The sequence below is a fragment of the Oncorhynchus keta genome, chromosome 34 (assembly GCF_023373465.1).
Source record: "Oncorhynchus keta strain PuntledgeMale-10-30-2019 chromosome 34, Oket_V2, whole genome shotgun sequence".
NCBI classification, from domain to species: Eukaryota; Metazoa; Chordata; class Actinopteri; order Salmoniformes; family Salmonidae; genus Oncorhynchus; species Oncorhynchus keta.
In genome coordinates this window covers 81,076,171-81,095,254 of record NC_068454.1, presented here as the reverse complement: position 1 = coordinate 81,095,254, position 19,084 = coordinate 81,076,171, and the positions used below count along the sequence as shown (strand labels likewise).

At 43.9% G+C, this 19,084-nt stretch overlaps 2 protein-coding genes across 3 annotated transcripts; one reads left to right on the top strand and one right to left on the bottom strand.

Annotated features, from left to right (window-relative positions):
• Positions 1 to 1,123: 1,123 nt before the first annotated feature.
• LOC118373845 (uncharacterized) lies at positions 1,124 to 5,694 on the bottom strand. The gene is made up of 5 exons (XM_052495474.1): positions 5,275 to 5,694; positions 4,922 to 4,976; positions 2,654 to 2,768; positions 2,117 to 2,523; positions 1,124 to 1,553 (listed from the first exon to the last, which is right to left on the bottom strand). The coding sequence occupies exons 1-4, from the start codon at positions 5,572 to 5,574 to the stop codon at positions 2,127 to 2,129; spliced, it is 867 nt and encodes a 288-aa protein (XP_052351434.1). The 5' UTR covers positions 5,575 to 5,694; the 3' UTR covers positions 1,124 to 1,553; positions 2,117 to 2,126.
• Positions 5,695 to 5,948: 254 nt separating this feature from the next.
• Positions 5,949 to 15,673, top strand: LOC118373846 (restin homolog). 2 transcript variants are annotated; one of them, XM_052495476.1, is made up of 5 exons: positions 5,949 to 6,147; positions 8,661 to 8,961; positions 13,693 to 13,747; positions 14,191 to 14,308; positions 14,502 to 15,673. In XM_052495476.1, exons 1-5 carry the CDS (start codon positions 6,095 to 6,097, stop codon positions 14,533 to 14,535), a joined length of 561 nt encoding a protein of 186 aa, XP_052351436.1. In that variant the 5' UTR covers positions 5,949 to 6,094; the 3' UTR covers positions 14,536 to 15,673. The 2 variants fall into 2 exon arrangements, with proteins under 2 accessions (XP_052351436.1, XP_052351437.1); XM_052495477.1 differs by having other exon boundaries at positions 6,000 to 6,147; positions 8,664 to 8,961.
• Positions 15,674 to 19,084: the final 3,411 nt, after the last annotated feature.

Here is a 19,084-nt window from a genome sequence, read left to right as displayed (position 1 = left end):
ACCTCCATGCCAGTTGGCTATTTGGAAGGGCTTCAGTCAAAAGCCTTTACTGAGAGAAACCTCCATGCCAGTTGGCTATTTGGAAGGGCTTCAGTCAAAAGCCTTTACTGAGAGAAACCTCCATGCCAGTTGGCTATTTGGAAGGGCTTCAGTCAAAAGCCTTTACTGAGAGAAACCTCCATGCCAGTTGGCTATTTGGAAGGGCTTCAGTCAAAAGCCTTTACTGAGAGAAACCTCCATATGGAAACGCCTGGGGTTTACTAAAACAGCATGGGAACTTTGACTGGAACAAGAAATAGAGCTCTTTGGTCATACACACCAGTGTTGGGTTCGGTGTCAAAAGAAGAATGCATATGCAGACAATAGCCTCATACCTACTGTAAAATATGGTGGCGGATCTTTGATGTTAACAGGCTGTTTTGCTTCCACTTGTCCTGGGGCCCTTGTTAAAGTCAACAGAATCATGAACTCTACCAAGTAGTACAACATTGTTTTGACAAAAAGGCTGAAACTTGGCCGCAAGTGGATCTTCCAGCAAGACAATGACCCCAAGCAAACATCAAAAATCCACAAATAAAATGCTTAATTGACCACAAAAATCAACATTTTGCAATTGCAATCTCAGTCTCCGGACTAAAGAAAACCTGTGGTTTGAACTGAAGAGGCCAGTCCATAAGCACAGGCCAACAGAGATCAGGGATCTGGAAAGAGTCTATATGGAGGAATGGCCTAATCTTCAATCTCATAAAACATTCTAGAAAAAGGCTGAGACGTTATCCTGGCTAGGTGTGGGTACACAAAGCATTGAAAGCAGGTGTGACAACTTTGACACTTGTCTTTGAGATAAAAATAAATAAATACTTGTTCAACAAAATATTTTTCTCTGAGCAATTGTATTCCTATAAATATTTTCTTTATTTGAGCATACAATATACAATTACGCAATATTTGTATTATTTATTATATAGTACTTTTTGCTCATCTTTATCAAGGGTGCCAATAAATTTGAGGTGACTTCATTCTATATGAGTTTTACATTATTGTGATACAATGCCAATGTTTGTGCTCACATTAAATATGAAATGGTTCTGTATCAATAGATAATCAAATCCACATTCAAAACTTTCCTTTAGGGTTAAGCTTTATTACATCAGAATCAGACTTAACAGAAATACCATTAGTTTAATCCACGACTTTTGATTGGTCAATGCTATGGTTGCCACCACTGCAAAATACCGTCACCGGGGTAACAGAGTGAGGATGATGAGGAGTGACAGAGAGAGGCTCTGGACTTTCCGATTGGTCGATACTGGTGACACATACACATTTGTTCAAATCACACACACAAACACCCCCTGAGGGAGGGTCATACTGAGAGAGAGGAATGGACAAGGTTAACAAACAGTATTCAATATCCACTCATGTTAGATGGTAGTTAATAGACTCTAAAGTAGCATGAAGGACAAGTTCTAACGAGTTTAAAAAGGAACAGAAATGTCCTGCAGAAGGTCTCTTATGTCTTTTCTTTGATTCCACGTTCTCTTCATCCATCCCTAAAAACAAACAAAGGTCAAAATGAAAGAGTCAGTCATCCTTCACACAATAAAGGCAAATAGAACCAAAATCCTGATTGACAGATGAGACATTGTTCCAGAGAAGACAGATCACACATCTGTCATGCACACACCTCTGTAAACAATGAGAGATGGGGATAATAACTAGGACATCATAAAGCTGGTTAACAACATCATACTGACACCACAGTCAACTCTAATACAGTCCCAGACAGCAAGACTCAAAAGATAGTGACACTGTATTTGACTGAAATACTATCCTTTTAAATGATAGAAGCCTTTTTTTTTATCAATCAATCAATCAAATTAAGGAATATATTTTGCAAGATTTTAAGAATATATATTTTAAAGTAGTGTCCTTTTAAAAAATAATAATACTTTGCCTTGGACCATTTTGTATTGGTTTATGATGGTGTTTTTGAGTCTTATCTGGCATTTCTACATAATAACATGTATCTTCACTGCTATAAGCTGTTTCCTAATGCTACCAAGAGAAAACCAATCAGTGGAATGCTAACAGAAAAATACAGAACAAAAGATACCCAGCTCAGCTCATCTCATCTTTGGGGCCTCAGGTTTGGGTTCTTCTGGTTTGGGGGCAGTCTCTTGTTTAGGGGCTTCTTTAGGAGAATCAGGTTTGGGTTCTTCTGGTTTGGGTGCAGCCTCTTGTTTAGGGGCTTCTTTAGGAGAATCAGGTTTGGGTTCTTCTGGTTTGGGTGCAGCCTCTTGTTTAGGGGCTTCTTTAGGAGAATCAGGTTTGGGTTCTTCTGGTTTGGGGGCAGCCTCTTGTTTAGGGGCTTCTTTAGGAGAATCAGGTTTGGGTTCATCTGGTTTGGGGGCTTCTTTAGGAGAATCAGGTTTGGGAGCATCTGGTTTGGATTCTTCTGGTTTGGGGGCATCTGGTTTTGGAGCAGCCTCTTGTTTAGGCGGTTCATCCCCACACAGTTTCCTTTGGGAGTCAGAGACAGATAGAGCTAGTGTGTGCGCAAGTGACCATATGCCTGTGGTGTACAGGTATACATACAGATGGACATGTATAGAGGTGTTCCATGTTCAGGGCTCCAGTCCCAGTCTCTTACCTTCCCTCTACAGAGTCCTTCTTCACAAAGACACACACTTTGCTGCGCTGCACCACCTGCTGTTTGAAAGACGTCATCTCTGCTTCCCAGGCAGCCTTTTGCTTCTCAAACTCAGCTACAGGACCAGACAGAGAGGGGGTTAGAGGCTACAGGACACAACATGGGGCTAGAGGCTACAGGACAGAGACAGAACAGGGGGATAGAGGATACAGGACAGAGAGAACAGGGGGTTAGATGCTACAGGACAGAGACAGAACAGGGGGTTAGAGGCTACAGGACAGAACATGGGGCTAGAGGCTACAGGACAGAGGCAGAACAGGGGGTTAGAGGCTACAGGACACAACACGGGGCTAGAGGCTATAGGACACAACACAGGGCTAGAGGCTACAGGACAGAGGCAGAACAGGGGGCCAGAGGCTACAGGACACAACATGGGGCTAGAGGCTACAGGACAGAGGCAGAACAGGGGGTTAGAGGCTACAGGACAGTGACAGAACAGGGGGTTAGAGGCTACAGGACACAACATGGAGCTAGAGGCTACAGGACACAACATGGAGCTAGGGGCTACAGGACAGAACATGGGGCTAGAGGCTACAGGACAGAACATGGGGCTAGAGGCTACAGGACAGAACATGGAGCTAGAGGCTACAGGACAGAGACAGAACAGGGGGTTAGAGGCTACAGGACACAACATGGAGCTAGAGGCTACAGGACACAACATGGAGCTAGGGGCTACAGGACAGAACATGGGGCTAGAAGCTACAGGACAGAACATGGGGCTAGAGGCTACAGGACACAACATGGAGCTAGGGGCTACAGGACAGAACATGGAGCTAGAGGCTACAGGACAGAACATGGAGCTAGAGGCTACAGGACAGAGGCAGAACAGGGGGTTAGAGGCTACAGGACACAACATGGAGCTAGAGGCTACAGGCCACAACATGGGGCTAGGGGCTACAGGACAGAACATGGAGCTAGAGGCTACAGGACACAACATGGAGCTAGAGGCTACAGGACACAACATGGGGCTAAAGGCTACAGGACACAACATGGGGCTAAAGGCTACAGGACACAACATGGGGCTAAAGGCTACAGGACAACATGGAGCTAGAGGCTACAGGACACAACATGGGGCTAGAGGCTACAGGACAGAGGCAGAACAGGGGGTTAGAGGATACAGGACAGAGGCAGAACAGGGGGTTAGAGGCTACAGGACACAAAATGGAGCTAGGGGCTACAGGACACAACATGGGGCTAGGGAAAACAGGACAGAACATGGGGCTAGAGGCTACAGGACACAACATGGAGCTAGAGGCTACAGGACACAACATGGGGCTAGAGGCTACAGGACACAACATGGGGCTAGAGGCTACAGGACACAACATGGGGCTAGAGGCTACAGGACACAACATGGGGCTAGAGGCTACAGGACAGAGGCAGAACATGGAGCTAGGGGCTACAGGACAGAGACAGAACATGGAGCTAGAGGCTACAGGACAGAACATGGAGCTAGGGGCTACAGGACAGAACCTGGAGCTAGGGGCTACAGGACAGAACCTGGAGCTAGGGGCTACAGGACAGAACCTGGAGCTAGGGGCTACAGGACAGAACATGGAGCTAGGGGCTACAGGACAGAACATGGAGCTAGGGGCTACAGGACAGAACATGGAGCTAGGGGCTACAGGACAGAACATGGAGCTAGGGGCTACAGGACAGAACATGGAGCTAGGGGCTACAGGACAGAGACAGAACATGGAGCTAGGGGCTACAGGACAGAGACAGAACATGGAGCTAGAGGCTACAGGACAGAGAGGGGGATACTAAAAGACAGGTTAGTGAATAAAACATATTCAATAAGACAAGTCGCATATACAGAATACCACTAATACTACTCTTAATCCCAGCAACCTGCAATGAGCTTATTCCGCCACAAGATGTCTCTCATTCACCAACATATTTAGAAGAGAAAAGGCTTGCACCTAGAACTGGTCATGGACCGGTTTTAAACCTGTTTTTATGTTCTAGTTCATTGTGAAAGGGAATACCTAGTTAGTAGCACAACTGAATGCATTCAACAGAAATGTTCTCTTCTGCATTTAACCCAACCCCTCTGAATCAGAGGTGCGGGGAGCTGTCTTAATCGACGTCCACTTCATTGAGGAGCAGTGAACTATCATACATGTTATCATAGTCGTATCAGTAATAAAGGCGAAGAGCCTTTCAGAACAGTGTTGATGTAACAATAGTTTCAGGTGTTTAAACACTCACGTTTAGAGTTACTGTTCTCTGCCTCAACGGCCCCCACCTCATCAGCAACATGTTTCTGTGACAGGAGAGAGAACACACACACACACACACACACCACACACACACACACACACACACACACACACACACCACACACACACACACCCACACACACACACACACACACACACACACACACACACACACACACACACACACACACACACACACACACACACACACACACACACACACACACACACACACACACACACACACACACACACACACACACACACACACACACACCACACACACACACAGGAAATCAATTGTGTACACTCTAAACCCCAGACATACCCCTCCTTCCTTACCTTTTCTCCCTGGCATGCCTCCAGTTCACTCTTCTTCTTGGCCTCTGCAGCCTGCAGTGGGGGGAGTTCTGACCCCAGAGTATCCACCTGAGCCTTGGTCTTGTCCAGCAGGTTGTGGACTCTGATCGCCTCGTGTTGGTACTCTCCCAGTACGTCTCTGGTCACACGCAGTTTAATCGTCTCGAACGATACATGTTTCTGCTCCTTCATCTCTTCTTTCTGCCGCACGTTTATCAGCCCCAGCAGAGCTACGCTAGTCAGCAGAGACACCCCCACCAATACACCCTGTGTCTTCATCATGCCGTGGAGTTTCACCAAGGAACATTCGTGTTCGCTGGTCCCTGTCGACTGCTCCGCAGAAGTGTTGACGACGTCCTCGCAGACTTACAGCGGAAGTACCAATGGAGTGTGAAAGGACAGGTGGCCACCCACTGTACTTGAGCGGAGTCCGTGCTTCAGTTTTCAGGTGAAACGGAAGTCAGGCTGAAAATACTATATCCCTGAAACATCTGCTTCTGTCGACTCCGCGGAGAGCGTACTTATTCTTCTTCTTTTTTCTTTTGGAGAGAGCTTCACCAAAACCATCCCCGTGCCCGCCCACCTGTCACGGTCTGTCATGCTATCTGGGACCCTTGGGATGGGCCTACCTCCCTTTGAAGTTGACTTTTAAAATGGTTAATAATTCTTAAAGTTAGGTAAGAATGATGGTTAAGGTTAGAGTAAGAGTAGGGCTTAAGGTTAGGATTTAGGGTATGGACGTCCCAAGGCTCCCAGATAGCACTAGCAAACCTGGCACTGCTACGCGGAAGTAAGTGGATGAATGCAAAATAGTCACCAGCACTCCGGAATTCAAGGGAATATAAACGTAAAAAGGTAACGTGATAATACTGTATAACATGCGCAACTCGAATTAGGAATGATACCATAATTTGTTAAACACGCCCTAGCCTATAGGCTACGGCTACCTTTGATTTAGTTCCAGTATAAACATTTAGTCATGACAAACATATTAACCTATAAAGCTCTGCCAGTTTGAGGTAAGGCCACACTCTAGCTATGTTTCCAGTCAATTAACTAGGAATTTACAGTAAAACAAAAAGCAGAGCAAAATCATTGGTAAAGTCAATAAAAAAATGTTATCTGGTTACAAACAATAATTTATATACAGTAGATGACTGACATGGGGCGCTGTGTTGAAGCCACCTGCGCCTCCATCTTGGAACTTCCCCGCCGTTGGAAAAAATATGTAAGGAAATATATAAATGTACCAAGCTAAGGACCCTGGGACTAAACACCTCCCTCTGCAACTGGATCCTGGACTTCCTTACAGGGTGCATGTGTAACAGTATAGCTTCCGTCCCTCTCCTCACCCAAACCTGGGCTCAAACCAGGGACCCTCTGCACACATCAACCACGAAGCATCGCTACCCATCGCGCCACAAAAGCTGTGTCCCTTGCAGAGCAAGGGGATCAACTACTTCTAGGTCTTGGAGCGAGTGACATCACCGACTGAAACACTATTAGCGCGCACCACTGCTAACTTGCTAGCCATTTCACATCGGCCACACATGCTTATTAATGAATTGGAGAAAAAAAAATGTAATCTATATTAGAATAAGGCTGTAACGTAACAAAATTAGGAAAAAGTCAAGGGGTCTGAATACTTTCCGAATGCACTGTATATTTTCAGTTTGTAAGTGTGTGAAATGCGGGTTGGAGACATGTTTATTTTGACATAATAAAGAACAACTTTTATAAACAATAGGAACACTGCCATGTTGCACTGAGCTTTTCTGTTTGAAAAACCACATCAGTGTCTGACTTTCGGCTGTCACAGATGCACCTCCCCCGACTTCACCCCTCAACTTTTGTCTACAGTCGGTTGCTTTCCCTTTCCCACTCAAATGATCCCAATTTCTTACTGGCCTCTTCGAGACAGGCCCTTTATATCCTAATCAGACAGCACCAGAGTAAACACCAGCCTCTTGGAGACAGGCCCTTTATATCCTAATCAGACAGCACCAGAGTAAACACCAGCCTCTTGGAGACAGGCCCTTTATATCCTAATAAGACAGCACCAGAGTAAACACCAGCCTCTTGGAGACAGGCCCTTTATATCCTAATCAGACAGCACCAGAGTAAACACCAGCCTCTTGGAGACAGGCCCTTTATATCCTAATCAGACAGCACCAGAGTAAACACCAGCCTCTTGGAGACAGGCCCTTTATATCCTAATCAGACAGCACCAGAGTAAACACCAGCCTCTTGGAGACAGGCCCTTTATATCCTAATCAGACAGCACCAGAGTAAACACCAGCCTCTTGGAGACAGGCCCTTTATATCCTAATCAGACAGCACCAGAGTAAACACCAGCCTCTTGGAGACAGGCCCTTTATATCCTAATCAGACAGCACCAGAGTAAACACCAGCCTCTTGGAGACAGGCCCTTTATATCCTAATCAGACAGCACCAGAGTAAACACCAGCCTCTTGGAGACAGGCCCTTTATATCCTAATCAGACAGCACCAGAGTAAACACCAGCTCGTGAGGCTGGTAGGAAGTCAAAACAAAAGGCTGCTACTTTGCCAGCTGCTACAGAATCATACAGTGTTTACACAATGTCATCAATACAATATGAATAATCAGTGTGTCCTCGGTCCTTGTACATCCAGTCTGGTGTTAATCACTATCAACAGATATGAGAATAATCCATAACATTCAGTATCAAGTCTAGTGACCATCAACCCGCACCTTGAGTGTCACATACACTGGATATCATGTGTTTTACAGAAGGAACATAATATATACTAATATGCTAAACATTGTGTTAATCACTCTAAACTGAATATGAACTTTAATGATCTTAAATCTCCCCATAGCACACACTGCACCCTAAATGATGACTTACTACATGGAACAATTTCATAATCTCTGGTTGTCTGTGTACACTCTAGGAAGAGGGAGAATAAATTAAATGCAAATGAAAGAGAGATAAACAGTAGAGAGAGAGCATCTGTTAACCATGACCTCTGAAACAGAAGGTGAGAGAGCAAGAGAGGAAGGGAGGGAGAAAGAGAAGTGGGGAGGGAGGGAGATAAAAGCGGTGTGAGTGTGGTAGTTAAACAAGGAAGTAGAATTCGCTTTGTCGACCAAACATTCTGCCTAGCAGGACAAACCAGTTACAGGTGGACAGACTGCCATCAGCAACCAGAGGGAGGGAATTTGAACACACACACTCTCCAACACACACAGGCTGACTACGGGGATGGTTGAGGAGTGACCGATCAAGACAGCAACCAAGAAGGACAAACTGGACCTGACTTGAGCCTCATCTCTCTCTCCCTCTCTCTTTCTCTACCTCCTTCCTTCTCTCTGTCCTGTTCCAGCAGTATGCGGGCTGTGTCTGTGCTAGTGTTCCTGGCCGTGGGTGTGATGGTGGTGTTGATGTACCAGGCGGTCCGCCAGGAGCTGACTCTGCGGGGTCTTAAAGCCCGCGCTCTGGAGAGCTCCTCTCAGGTAAAGCAGAAGGAGAACGACATCGTCCAGGTCAAGATGAAGATCCAGAAGCTGAATGGTGAGCTGGAGCCCATCAACACCAAGAGAGAGGAGCTGACTAAGAAGAAGGAGCAGTCTGCTAAAGCCACAGGCGAGGCGGACAAGAGTCTAAAGACCTGTCATACAGAGAAGGTAGGCTCACACACACACACACTCACTCACTCACTCACTCACTCACTCACTCACTCACTCACTCACTCACTCACTCACTCACTCACTCACTCACTCACTCACTCACTCACTCACTCACTCACTCACTCACTCACTCACTCACTCACACACTATGCAAACAGACACCTGCTACATAGAGAAGGTACAGCACTGTTTATACTCGTGTTGTGGTCTATAATAATCCATTAACAGAATCAGAATGCCTGTACCAAGTCTCACCAGAGAATTAGGAATTAGAACACTGAAACAAAGGCAGCACTAAAATAATCTTCCTATCCATTGTGAAACCATTGGCAACAGACTGGCTTGTGATATGTTTATAGGTCAAATTCACTTACAGTGGGAGTGTTGGATATGATGATGGTCATTGATTTATTTTCTGTAGATTCATTAGTCCTCATAACCCTCATGTAAGGGCCCTGTATTCACGATCACCATCAAATCAAATGGAATTTGTCACATGCGCTAAATACAACAGGTGAAGTAGACCTTACCGTGAAATGCTTACTTTCAAGCCCTAACCAACAATGCAGTTCAAGAAATAGAGTTAAGAAAATATTTACTATATAAACTCAAGTAAAAATGTTTTTATCAAAAGTAACACAAGAAAATTACATAACAATAACAAGGCTATATACAGGTTGTACAAGTACCAAGTCAATGGGCGGGGGTACAGGTTAGTCAAGGTAATACGTACATTTTTACATGTAGAGTTGTATATCAGGTGAGGTGTGTTAATGTTTTGTGTTTCATACTAGAGGGCAACTTGATCTGATTACCACATCACCACATCATTCACCACTGTGGCAGATTACACACACTAGAAGGTAAACTGACATGGGATATACAGTGGGGCAAAAAAGTATTTAGCCAGCAACCAATTGTGCAAGTTCTCCTACTTAAAAAGATGAGAGAGGCCTGTAATTTCCATCATAGGTACACTTCAACTATGACAGACAAAATGAGAAAAAAAATCCAGAAAATCACATTGTAGGATTTTAATGAATTTATTTGCAAATTATGGTGGAAAATAAGTATTTGGTCAAGAACAAAAGTTTATCTTAATACTTTGTTATATACCGTTTGTTGGCAATGACAGAGGTCAAACGTGTTCTGTAAGTCTTCACAAGGTTTTCACACACTGTTGCTGGTATTTTGGCCCATTCCTCCATGCAGATCTCCTCTAGAGCAGTGATGTTTTGGGGCTGTTGCTGGGCAACACAGACTTTCAACTCCCTCCAAAGATTTTCTATGGGGTTGAGATCTGGAGACTGGCTAGGCCAATCCAGGACCTTGAAATGCTTCTTACGAAGCCACTCCTTCGTTGTCTGGGCGGTGTGTTTGGGATCATTGTCATGCTGAAAGACCCAGCCACGTTTCATCTTCAATGCCCTTGCTGATGCAAGGTTTTCACTCAACATCTCACAATACAAGGCCCCATTCATTCTTTCATTTACAAGGATCAGTCGTCCTGGTCCCTTTGCAGAAAAACAGCCCCAAAGCATGATGTTTCCACCCCATGCTTCACAGTAGGTATGGTGTTCTTTGGATGCAACTCAGCATTCTTTGTCCTCCAAACAAGACGAGTTGAGTTTTTACCAAAAAGTTATATTTTGGTTTCATCTGACCATATGACATTCTCCCAATCTTCTTCTGGATCATCCAAATGCTCTCTAGCAAACTTCGGACGGGCCTGGACATGTACTGGCTTAAGCAGGGGGACACGTCTGGCACTGCAGGATTTGAGTCCCTGGCGGCGTAGTGTGTTACTGATGGTAGGCTTTGTTACTTTGGTCCCAGCTCTCTGCAGGTCATTCACTAGGTCCCCTCGTGTGGTTCTGGGATTTTTGCTCACCGATCTTGTGATCATTTTGACCCCACGGGGTGAGATCTTGCGTGGAGCCCCAGATCGAGGGAGATTATCAGTGGTCTTGTATGTCTTCCATTTCCTAATAATTGCTCCCACAGTTGATTTCTTCAAACCAAGCTGCCTATCTGTTGCAGATTTAGTCTTCCCAGCCTGGTGCAGGTCTACAATTTTGTTTCTGGTGTCCTTTGACAGCTCTTTGGTCTTGGCCATAGTGGAGTTTGGAGTGTGACTGTTTGAGGTTGTGGACAGGTGTCTTTTATACTGATAACAAATTCAAACAGGTGCCATTAATACAGGTAACGAGTGGAGGACAGAGGAGCCTCTTAAAGAAGAAGTTACAGGTCTGTGAGAGCCAGAAATCCTGCTTGTTTGTAGGTGACCAAATACTTATTTTCCACCATAATTAGCAAATAAATTCATTAAAAATCCTACCGTGATTTTCTGGATATTTTTTCCTCATTTTGTCTGTCATAGTTGAAGTGTACCTATGATGAAAATTACAGGCCTCTCTCATCTTTTTAAGTGGGAGAACTTGCACAATTGGTGGCTGACTAAATACTTCTTTGCCCCACTGTATTACATTGCCTTCAGAAAGTTTTCACACTCGTTCACTTTTTATTGTTTTACAACCTGAAGTTAAAATGGATTGAATTGAGATTTTGTGTCACTGATCTACACACAATACCTCAAAATGTCAAAATGATATTATGTGTTCTGAAATTGTAAAAAAAAATATGTAAAAAATGAAAGCTGAAATGTCTTGAGTCAATAAGTATTCAGCACCTTTGTAATGGCAAGCCCAAATAAATTGAGGAGTAAAAATGTGCTCCTGCTAAGCTAATTGTTTTAAGATGGTCATACCATGGATTATTTAGCTATTTGTTTGGAATTGTTTATATCTTTAGGTACATAAAGAAAAATATAGCACATAGAAACGCATTGAATAACGCATTCATAAATGGCAAAACAGACAGTCAAAAAATAAATAATAAGGAATAAGGTTTTGATGTGTCTGTCCTATATCTAGGAGATATAAGAAAACTCAGGAAATATTTTTTTTTTGGCACAAAACTACTTCCATACCTCCATTCATTTTTTGACCCGTTTACAGGGTTACGTTCAGATGAGCCCCATGACACTTGTTCGGACACTACAGAAGTTTTCGTGAGGAGACCGATTTTCGGGATGTATGCTGATCTGACAAACAGCATTGTAGCTCTGCCACTTTCCACTGCAGATGCACAAGGTGGATGCAATGGATTGAGACATAGCCCATACAGTACCTCTATCTTAAACAGACAGATTTTGATGGGGATTTTGCATGGACTCACTCTGTGTGCCACAAGTGTTTAACATGATTACCCCACATAATGATTACCCCATCTAAGTACCCCACACATACAATTATTTGTAAGGTCCCTCAGTCCAGCAGTGAGTTTCAAGCACAGATTCAACCGCAAAGACCAAGGAGGTTTTCCAGTGCCTCGCAAAGAAGGACACCTTTTGGTAGGACACCTTTGAACGTGGTGAAGTTATTAATTACATTTTGGATGGTGTATCAATACACCCAGTCACTACAAAGACACAGGTGTCCTCAGTGGCTGTAGAGGAAGGAAATCGCTCAGGGATTTCACCATGAAACAGAGTTTATTGGCTGTGATAGGAGAAAACTGAGGATGGATCAACAACGGTGTAGTTACTCCACAAAACTAGCCTCAAGGACAGAGTGAAAAGAAGGAAGTCTGTACAGAATAAAAAATATTCCAAAACAGGAATCCTGTTTCCAATAAGGCACTTTAGCAATACTGCAAATAATGAGGCAAAGAAATGAAATTTTTCTCCTGAATACAAAGCTTTATGTTTGGTGCAAATTCAACAAAACACATCACCATACATCGCCACTCTTCATATTTTCAAGCATGTTGGTGGCTGCATCATGTTATGGGTGTGCTTGTCATCGGCAAGGACTAGGGAGTTTATTATGATAAAGATGTATGGAATAGTGCTAAGCACAGGCAAAATCCTATAGGAAAACCTGGTTCAGTCTGCTTTCCAACAGACACTGGGAGACAAATTCACCTTTCAGCAGCACAATAACCTAAAACACAAGGCCAAATATACACTGGAGTTGCTTACCATGACGCCATTGAATGTTCCTGAGTGGCCTAGTTACAGTTTTGACTTGAATCGTCTTGAAAATCTAAGGCAAGACATGAAAATGGCTGTCTAGCAATGATCAACAAACAAGTTATAAGAGCTTTAACAATGTTTTAAAGAATAATGAGCAAATATTGTACAATCAGATGTGCAAAGCTGTGTGCTCACACTGTAATCGCTGCTGAAGGGGATTCTAACATGTTTTGGCAGGGGGATTGAATACGTACAGTATCTAATCAAGATATTAGTGGTTTATTTTTCCATTATTACTTTTTTATTTTTTTATTTTCCTTTTTGAATTACAGAGTATTTTGTGTAGATCGTTGGCAAAAAAATACAATTAAACCTATTTGAATCCGACTTTGTATCACAACAAAATTTGGAAAAAGTCAAGGGGTGTGAATACTTTCTGAAGGTATGTTTTGTGTTATGTGGCATGTGAGAGGAATTCTGCCAGGTATTCTCTTAGCAGTGATCAGTCAGCAATTAAATTTAGTTCTCACTTATTAGTCACAAATATTATTAGTCACACTTTAAACAAAGTGCATATTATGAAGGACTCATTGTATGCCTTATGTAGCCCTTAATAAGGCCTAGCAAGACAAGGCCCACAATGCTTCAAATACCGGTCCTCATCTTCCTCATCCCCCCTCTTTTTTTCTCAGGCCGATGCGGAGAAAAAGAAGACTGAGGCGTCGGCGGCCCTTCAGAAAGTTAAAGGTACGATGGCTATTTTACTGCAGTGATGGGATACCGTCAGATCAGTCATGAATTGCTCCCTTTTAGGTGGTTGTAGAATTTAACATCTCTTTTCTGGATTTTGATCATTAGTGGGTATCAGCCTAATTCTGCTCTGCATGCATTATTTGGTGTTTTACATTTTACACGGGGGATATTTTTGCAGAATTCTGCATGCAAAGTCTCAATTTGGTGTTTGTTCCATTTTGTGAATTCTTGGTTGTTGAGCGGACCCCAGACCTCACAACCTTTCTCTCTCTCAATACATTTTTTCCTGCCCTCCCCATTTCCCTCCATGTCTTTCTCTCCTCCTCTTTCTCTCCTCCTTACCACCTCTCTCTCAATACCCTTTCTTCCTTATCTACCCTTTTTTCCCACCCTCCCGCTTTCCACCCCTCTCTCATTATCCCTCGCTCCCCCTCTAGATGATCAAGAAGCACAGAAGAAGAAAGCTCAGGAGGAGATCCAGGCGTTGAAACAGCAGATTCTGGAGCGGGACAAGGCACTGTGTGCCTTTGTGGACCAGACCAATGAGGAAGGACGGTAAAAGAGCAGATACACACACAGGCATTCAGGCACACTCACACACACCCAGTAACACAGGCTTGTGGTCACCATTATGAAAGACTTCTATGGTCACGGTGTACTGTGTGTCATGTAGTTCTGTGGTTACTGGTTGCTCACATGCTATCGATAACTAATGGTTGTTATTGTTATTTTCTTTGTTGTTTTGCAGGAAGCTGTGTGGAATCACAGAGGCCCCAAAATGAATACTTGGGCAACACTATCAGCCTCCATCCCTCCCTCCCTCTCTCCTTCCCTCCCTCCCTCTCTCCTTCCCTCCCTCATGCTTGCCGTGATGCACACACACCCATACACATCATCGTTGTGCAGCTCATAACATTCCCCACCTACAACCACCTTCGCTTCACTGTACCTTTCAATACTCAGGAAAATAAAAAACAAGAAGGGTTTGGAAAACCCAGTCTGAATGTCATGTCTTCATTACATACAGTACACTGTTAGTTTATGTATGCAGGTAAGGAAGGGAGACATTACATTTTTTAATTAGTGAGTTTCATCCTATGGTACAGTACATTAATGTAGGAACGACTGAAAGAGGTTAGGGCTAATTCCCTCAGATGTAGCAAGGTGTCTCTGAGGTGACTTCTGAATGTTGCAAAGGTTCTAGAGAAGAGTTCTAGAGAAGAGTTCTAAAGAAGTGTGCAGGTGCATGCCCATCTGGTTCAATTGTCTATTAGATATGTATTATGCATAGATGTATGATTGACCATTATAGTGCATAGATCTATGATTGACCTTTATAGTGCATAGATGTATTATTGGCCTTTATAGTGCATAGATGTATGATTGACCATTATAGTGCATAGATGTATTATTGGCCTTTATAGTGCATAGATGTATGATTGACCATTATAGTGCATAGATGTATTATTGGCCTTTATAGTGCATAGATGTATGATTGACCATTATAGTGCATAGATGTATGATTGACCATTATAGTGCATAGATCTATGATTGACCTTTATAGTGCATAGATGTATTATTGGCCTTTATAGTGCATAGATGTATGATTGACCATTATAGTGCATAGATCTATGATTGACCTTTATAGTGCATAGATGTATGATTGGCCTTTATAGTGCATAGACCTATGATTGACCTTTATAGTGCATAGACCTATGATTGACCTTTATAGTGGCAAAGTCACTGTCTTTGTATTGACTCCAAGCCTCTCTGTCTGATATTTTAGAGAACATTTGGTACTGTCTGATTAGAATAGGAAGGTTCTGTCTCCAAGAGCCCCGTTGGACATTTTCTATGCTTCTGTTCTGGAGGTGTCTCCCTGAATGATTGTATTAAACTGGATCGATCTGATTGATATTATCAACGACTGCTCTCCTTTTTGTTCATCTGGAAATTCCAGTTACTTTCTCAGTCTGTGTTACAGTCTCCAACCCTGCATGACCAAGTGTACCAGATATGGCTGGAGAGATTGGACCTGTCATTGTGAGCTACAATACAGTATGTTAAACGTAGTGAGCTCATATGTTACATACTTACCCCTCAAAGACTGAAGCAAATGACCAGTAGAAAGTTCTACTGAATGGACAAATGCCAGACTGTGTATAGGTTGATTTTTTTGGTCTTGCTTACTGTTGACAAGGAGACCTGTTTGTTAACGAAATATGTGTTTTATTTATGTACAGTGCTACCTCCCTGACTGTCACACAAATTCCTGTTTTGTTAAGGTGACATGAGGCCCAGTAATTTGTTACTGGAATGTAAATTGCTTAAAAGTGTACTTTTACAGAAGCAGTTTATCCACTCTGCAGAAGAAGAAGTACAGATCAGACCTTTTTTTATTTATGTAAATACAATGATGTAAAACTGTAATCCTAAAGAAAAAGCACATTAAATTGTAAACAAGGTGCTTGTAGATGGCTGTGAGTAAATGTTTTCACATTAATACTTCAAAGTATTCTATATTTGTTCACACATCCTAGCTGCTAGATGGCGTTCAGCATAAACTTCAGATGGTCTTTGGTGTTGTTATGGTGTAGTAGAGACTAGAGTCTAGACTCTCTGTTTGTAGGTGGTCTTGCCCAATCTGTTGAGCTCTATGACGTACTGCTGTCTCTCATGCTCCAGGAGGGCCTGCAGTGCTGCTCTACGGACCTGTACACACACAGAAAGCAGACATCATGGAGAGCATGTACTGTACATACAAGGGAAGCCGTAGTTGAAGTTCTGGTACAAATATGGACAATGCAAGCAATTCATAAGTTTGATAAGTTGGTGTGTCCTATATGGAAAACCTGACAATGTGTAGCCTACTTTTACCCCTGCCTGGTGTTACAAATGTGTGATTGCTTTGACAGTGTACGTGTGTGAAGGACACTGCAACACAAATTAACAAGAATAAGACCATTCATTTTCCTCAGTCAGAGGAATAGGTTAGAGATATGATGCTACGAACCTTCATGAAAGGGCTGATAATAGGTTATTTATTAACGTCCCCTAAGAGAACAAGGTCTCTAAAACGGTATGGAGACAGGGATGAGCTTCATGGCAACAACACTAGCTGGATCCTATCCACATGAATTTATACTTCAGGTTTACTGATTTTGCCTTCAAAATAAAAGTCTGCAGTAAAATGCTGTGTCTGGTAAAACGCTGTATCTGCCACAAAATAATATTTTTTTGGCAGCTTTGCATAGTGCATAATGTTACAATTAGGAGAAATATAATAACTACATGGGGTAAAAATCTACACTAAAGAGAATTAGTACATTATATAAATCAAATCAAACATGCGCCAAATACAACAGGTGTTGTACAGTGAAATGCTTACTTACAAGCCCTAACCAACAATGCAGTTAAAAAATTAATTAAAAAAACTAAAATAAAAAACTAATATATATAAATAAAAAAGTTGAATAATTAATTAATTGATACAATTAAAATTTTAAAAATCAAATAACAAATAAAAGTAACAAATAATTAAAGAGCAGCAGTAAAATAACAATAGTGAGGTTATGTACAGGGGGTACCGGTACAGAGTCAATGTACAGTAAGATAAAGAATATTATAAGGTGGAGCATATTGAGAAAATGGTTGGGGCTTAATAATAGCCTACTGGTAAAGAAATATACATTAAACATAATATATATATATGTCACGCCCTGGTCGAAGTATTTTGTGTTTTTCTTCATGTATTTGGTCAGGCCAGGGTGTGACATGGGTTTTTGTATGTGGTGTGTAGCTTAGTGGGGTTGTAGCTTAGTGGGGTGTTCTAGGAAAGTCTATGGCTGTCTGAAGTGGTTCTCAATCAGAGGCAGGTGGTTATCGTTGTCTCTGATTGGGAACCATATTTAGGCAGCCATATTCTTTGGTTGTATTGTGGGTGATTGTCCTGAGTGTCTTGATATCCTTGGTAGATGTTAGTTGACACATGTATAGGCTGTTTTGGGTTTCGGTTATTGTTTTGTAGTGTTCGTGTTTAGTCGTGTTTTACGTTTGTTTAAATAAACATGGATTGAAATCGACACGCTGCAGTTTGGTCCGACTCTCCTTCACCATTAGAAAACCGTGACAGAATCACCCACCACAAACGGACCAAGAAGCGTGTCAACAGGCAGGAGCCACAGGAGAGGCAGCAGGAGGAGCAGCAGCTGCAGTGGGAGAGGCTGCACTACCTGGAGAAATGGACTTGGGAGGAGATTCTAGACGGGAAAGGACCCTGGGAACAGCCTGGAGATTATTGTCGCACCAGATTCAGACCCAAAAATGTATTGGGGGGGGCTCACAGGGAGTATGGCTACGCCAGGTAGGAGACCTGAGCCAACTTCCTGTGGTTACCGGGGGGCTAGAGAGACCGGGCAGGCACCGTGTTATGCAGTGGTGCATAGCCCGGTGCGGTATATTCCTACTCCTCATATCGGCCGGGCTAGAGTGGGCATCGAGCCAGGTAAGGTTGGGCAGGCTCGGTGCTCAAGAGCTCCAGTGCGCCTGCACAGTCTGGTCTATCCAGTACCACCTCCACACCCCAGCCCTCCGGTAGCAGCTCCCCGCACCAGGCTTCCTGTGCGTGTCCTCGGCCCAGTGCCAGCACCACGCATCAGGCCTACAGTGCGCCTTGCCTCTCCTGCGCTGCCGGAGACTCCCGCCTGTTCAGCGCTATCAGAGCCTTTCTCCTCTCCTGTGCTGCCGGAGTCTCCCGCCTGTCCGGCGCTGCTGCCGGAGTCTCCCGCCTGTCCGGCGCTGCTGCCGGAGTCTCCCGCCTGTCCGGCGCTGCTGCCGGAGTCTCCCGCCTGTCCGGCGCTGTCCTCCCGGCCGCTGCTGCCGGAGTCTCCTGTCCGCTGCCTGCGGAGCCTTTCTCCTCTCCTGCGCTGTCGGAGCCTTTCTCCTCTCCTGCGCTAGTCTCCTGTCTGCATGGAGCAGCCAGAGCTGTCAGCCTGCATGGAGCAGCCAGAGCTGTCAGCCTGCATGGAGCAGCCAGAGCTGTCAGCCTGCATGGAGCAGCCAGAGCTGTCAGCCTGCATGGAGCAGCCAGAGTTGTCAGCCTGCATGGAGCAGTCAGAGCTGTCAGCCTGCATGGAGCTGTCAGCCTGCATGGAGCAGCAAGAGCTGTCAGCCTGCATGGAGCAGCAAGAGCTGTCAGCCTGCATGGAGCAGCAAGAGCTGTCAGCCTACATGGAGCAGCTAGAGCTGTCAGTCTGCATGGAACAGCCAGAGCTGTCAGTCTGCAAGGAGCTGTCAGTCTGCAAGGAGCTGTCAGTCTGCAAGGAGCTGCCA

Excerpts from the sequence above, each read along its gene's own strand:
- LOC118373846 (XM_052495476.1), top strand. The coding sequence starts at position 6,095 with ATGCAAAATAGTCACCAGCACTCCGGAATTCAAGGGAATATAAACGTA. Across the intron at positions 13,748-14,190 it reads GGCCCTTCAGAAAGTTAAAG|ATGATCAAGAAGCACAGAAG; the intron begins GTACGATGGCTA and ends CTCCCCCTCTAG. Across the intron at positions 14,309-14,501 it reads CAGACCAATGAGGAAGGACG|GAAGCTGTGTGGAATCACAG; the intron begins GTAAAAGAGCAG and ends GTTGTTTTGCAG.
- LOC118373845 (XM_052495474.1), bottom strand. The coding sequence starts at position 5,574 with ATGATGAAGACACAGGGTGTATTGGTGGGGGTGTCTCTGCTGACTAGC. Across the intron at positions 2,769-4,921 it reads AGAGAACAGTAACTCTAAAC|CTGAGTTTGAGAAGCAAAAG; the intron begins GTGAGTGTTTAA and ends CTGGTCCTGTAG. Across the intron at positions 2,524-2,653 it reads AAGGACTCTGTAGAGGGAAG|GAAACTGTGTGGGGATGAAC; the intron begins GTAAGAGACTGG and ends TGACTCCCAAAG.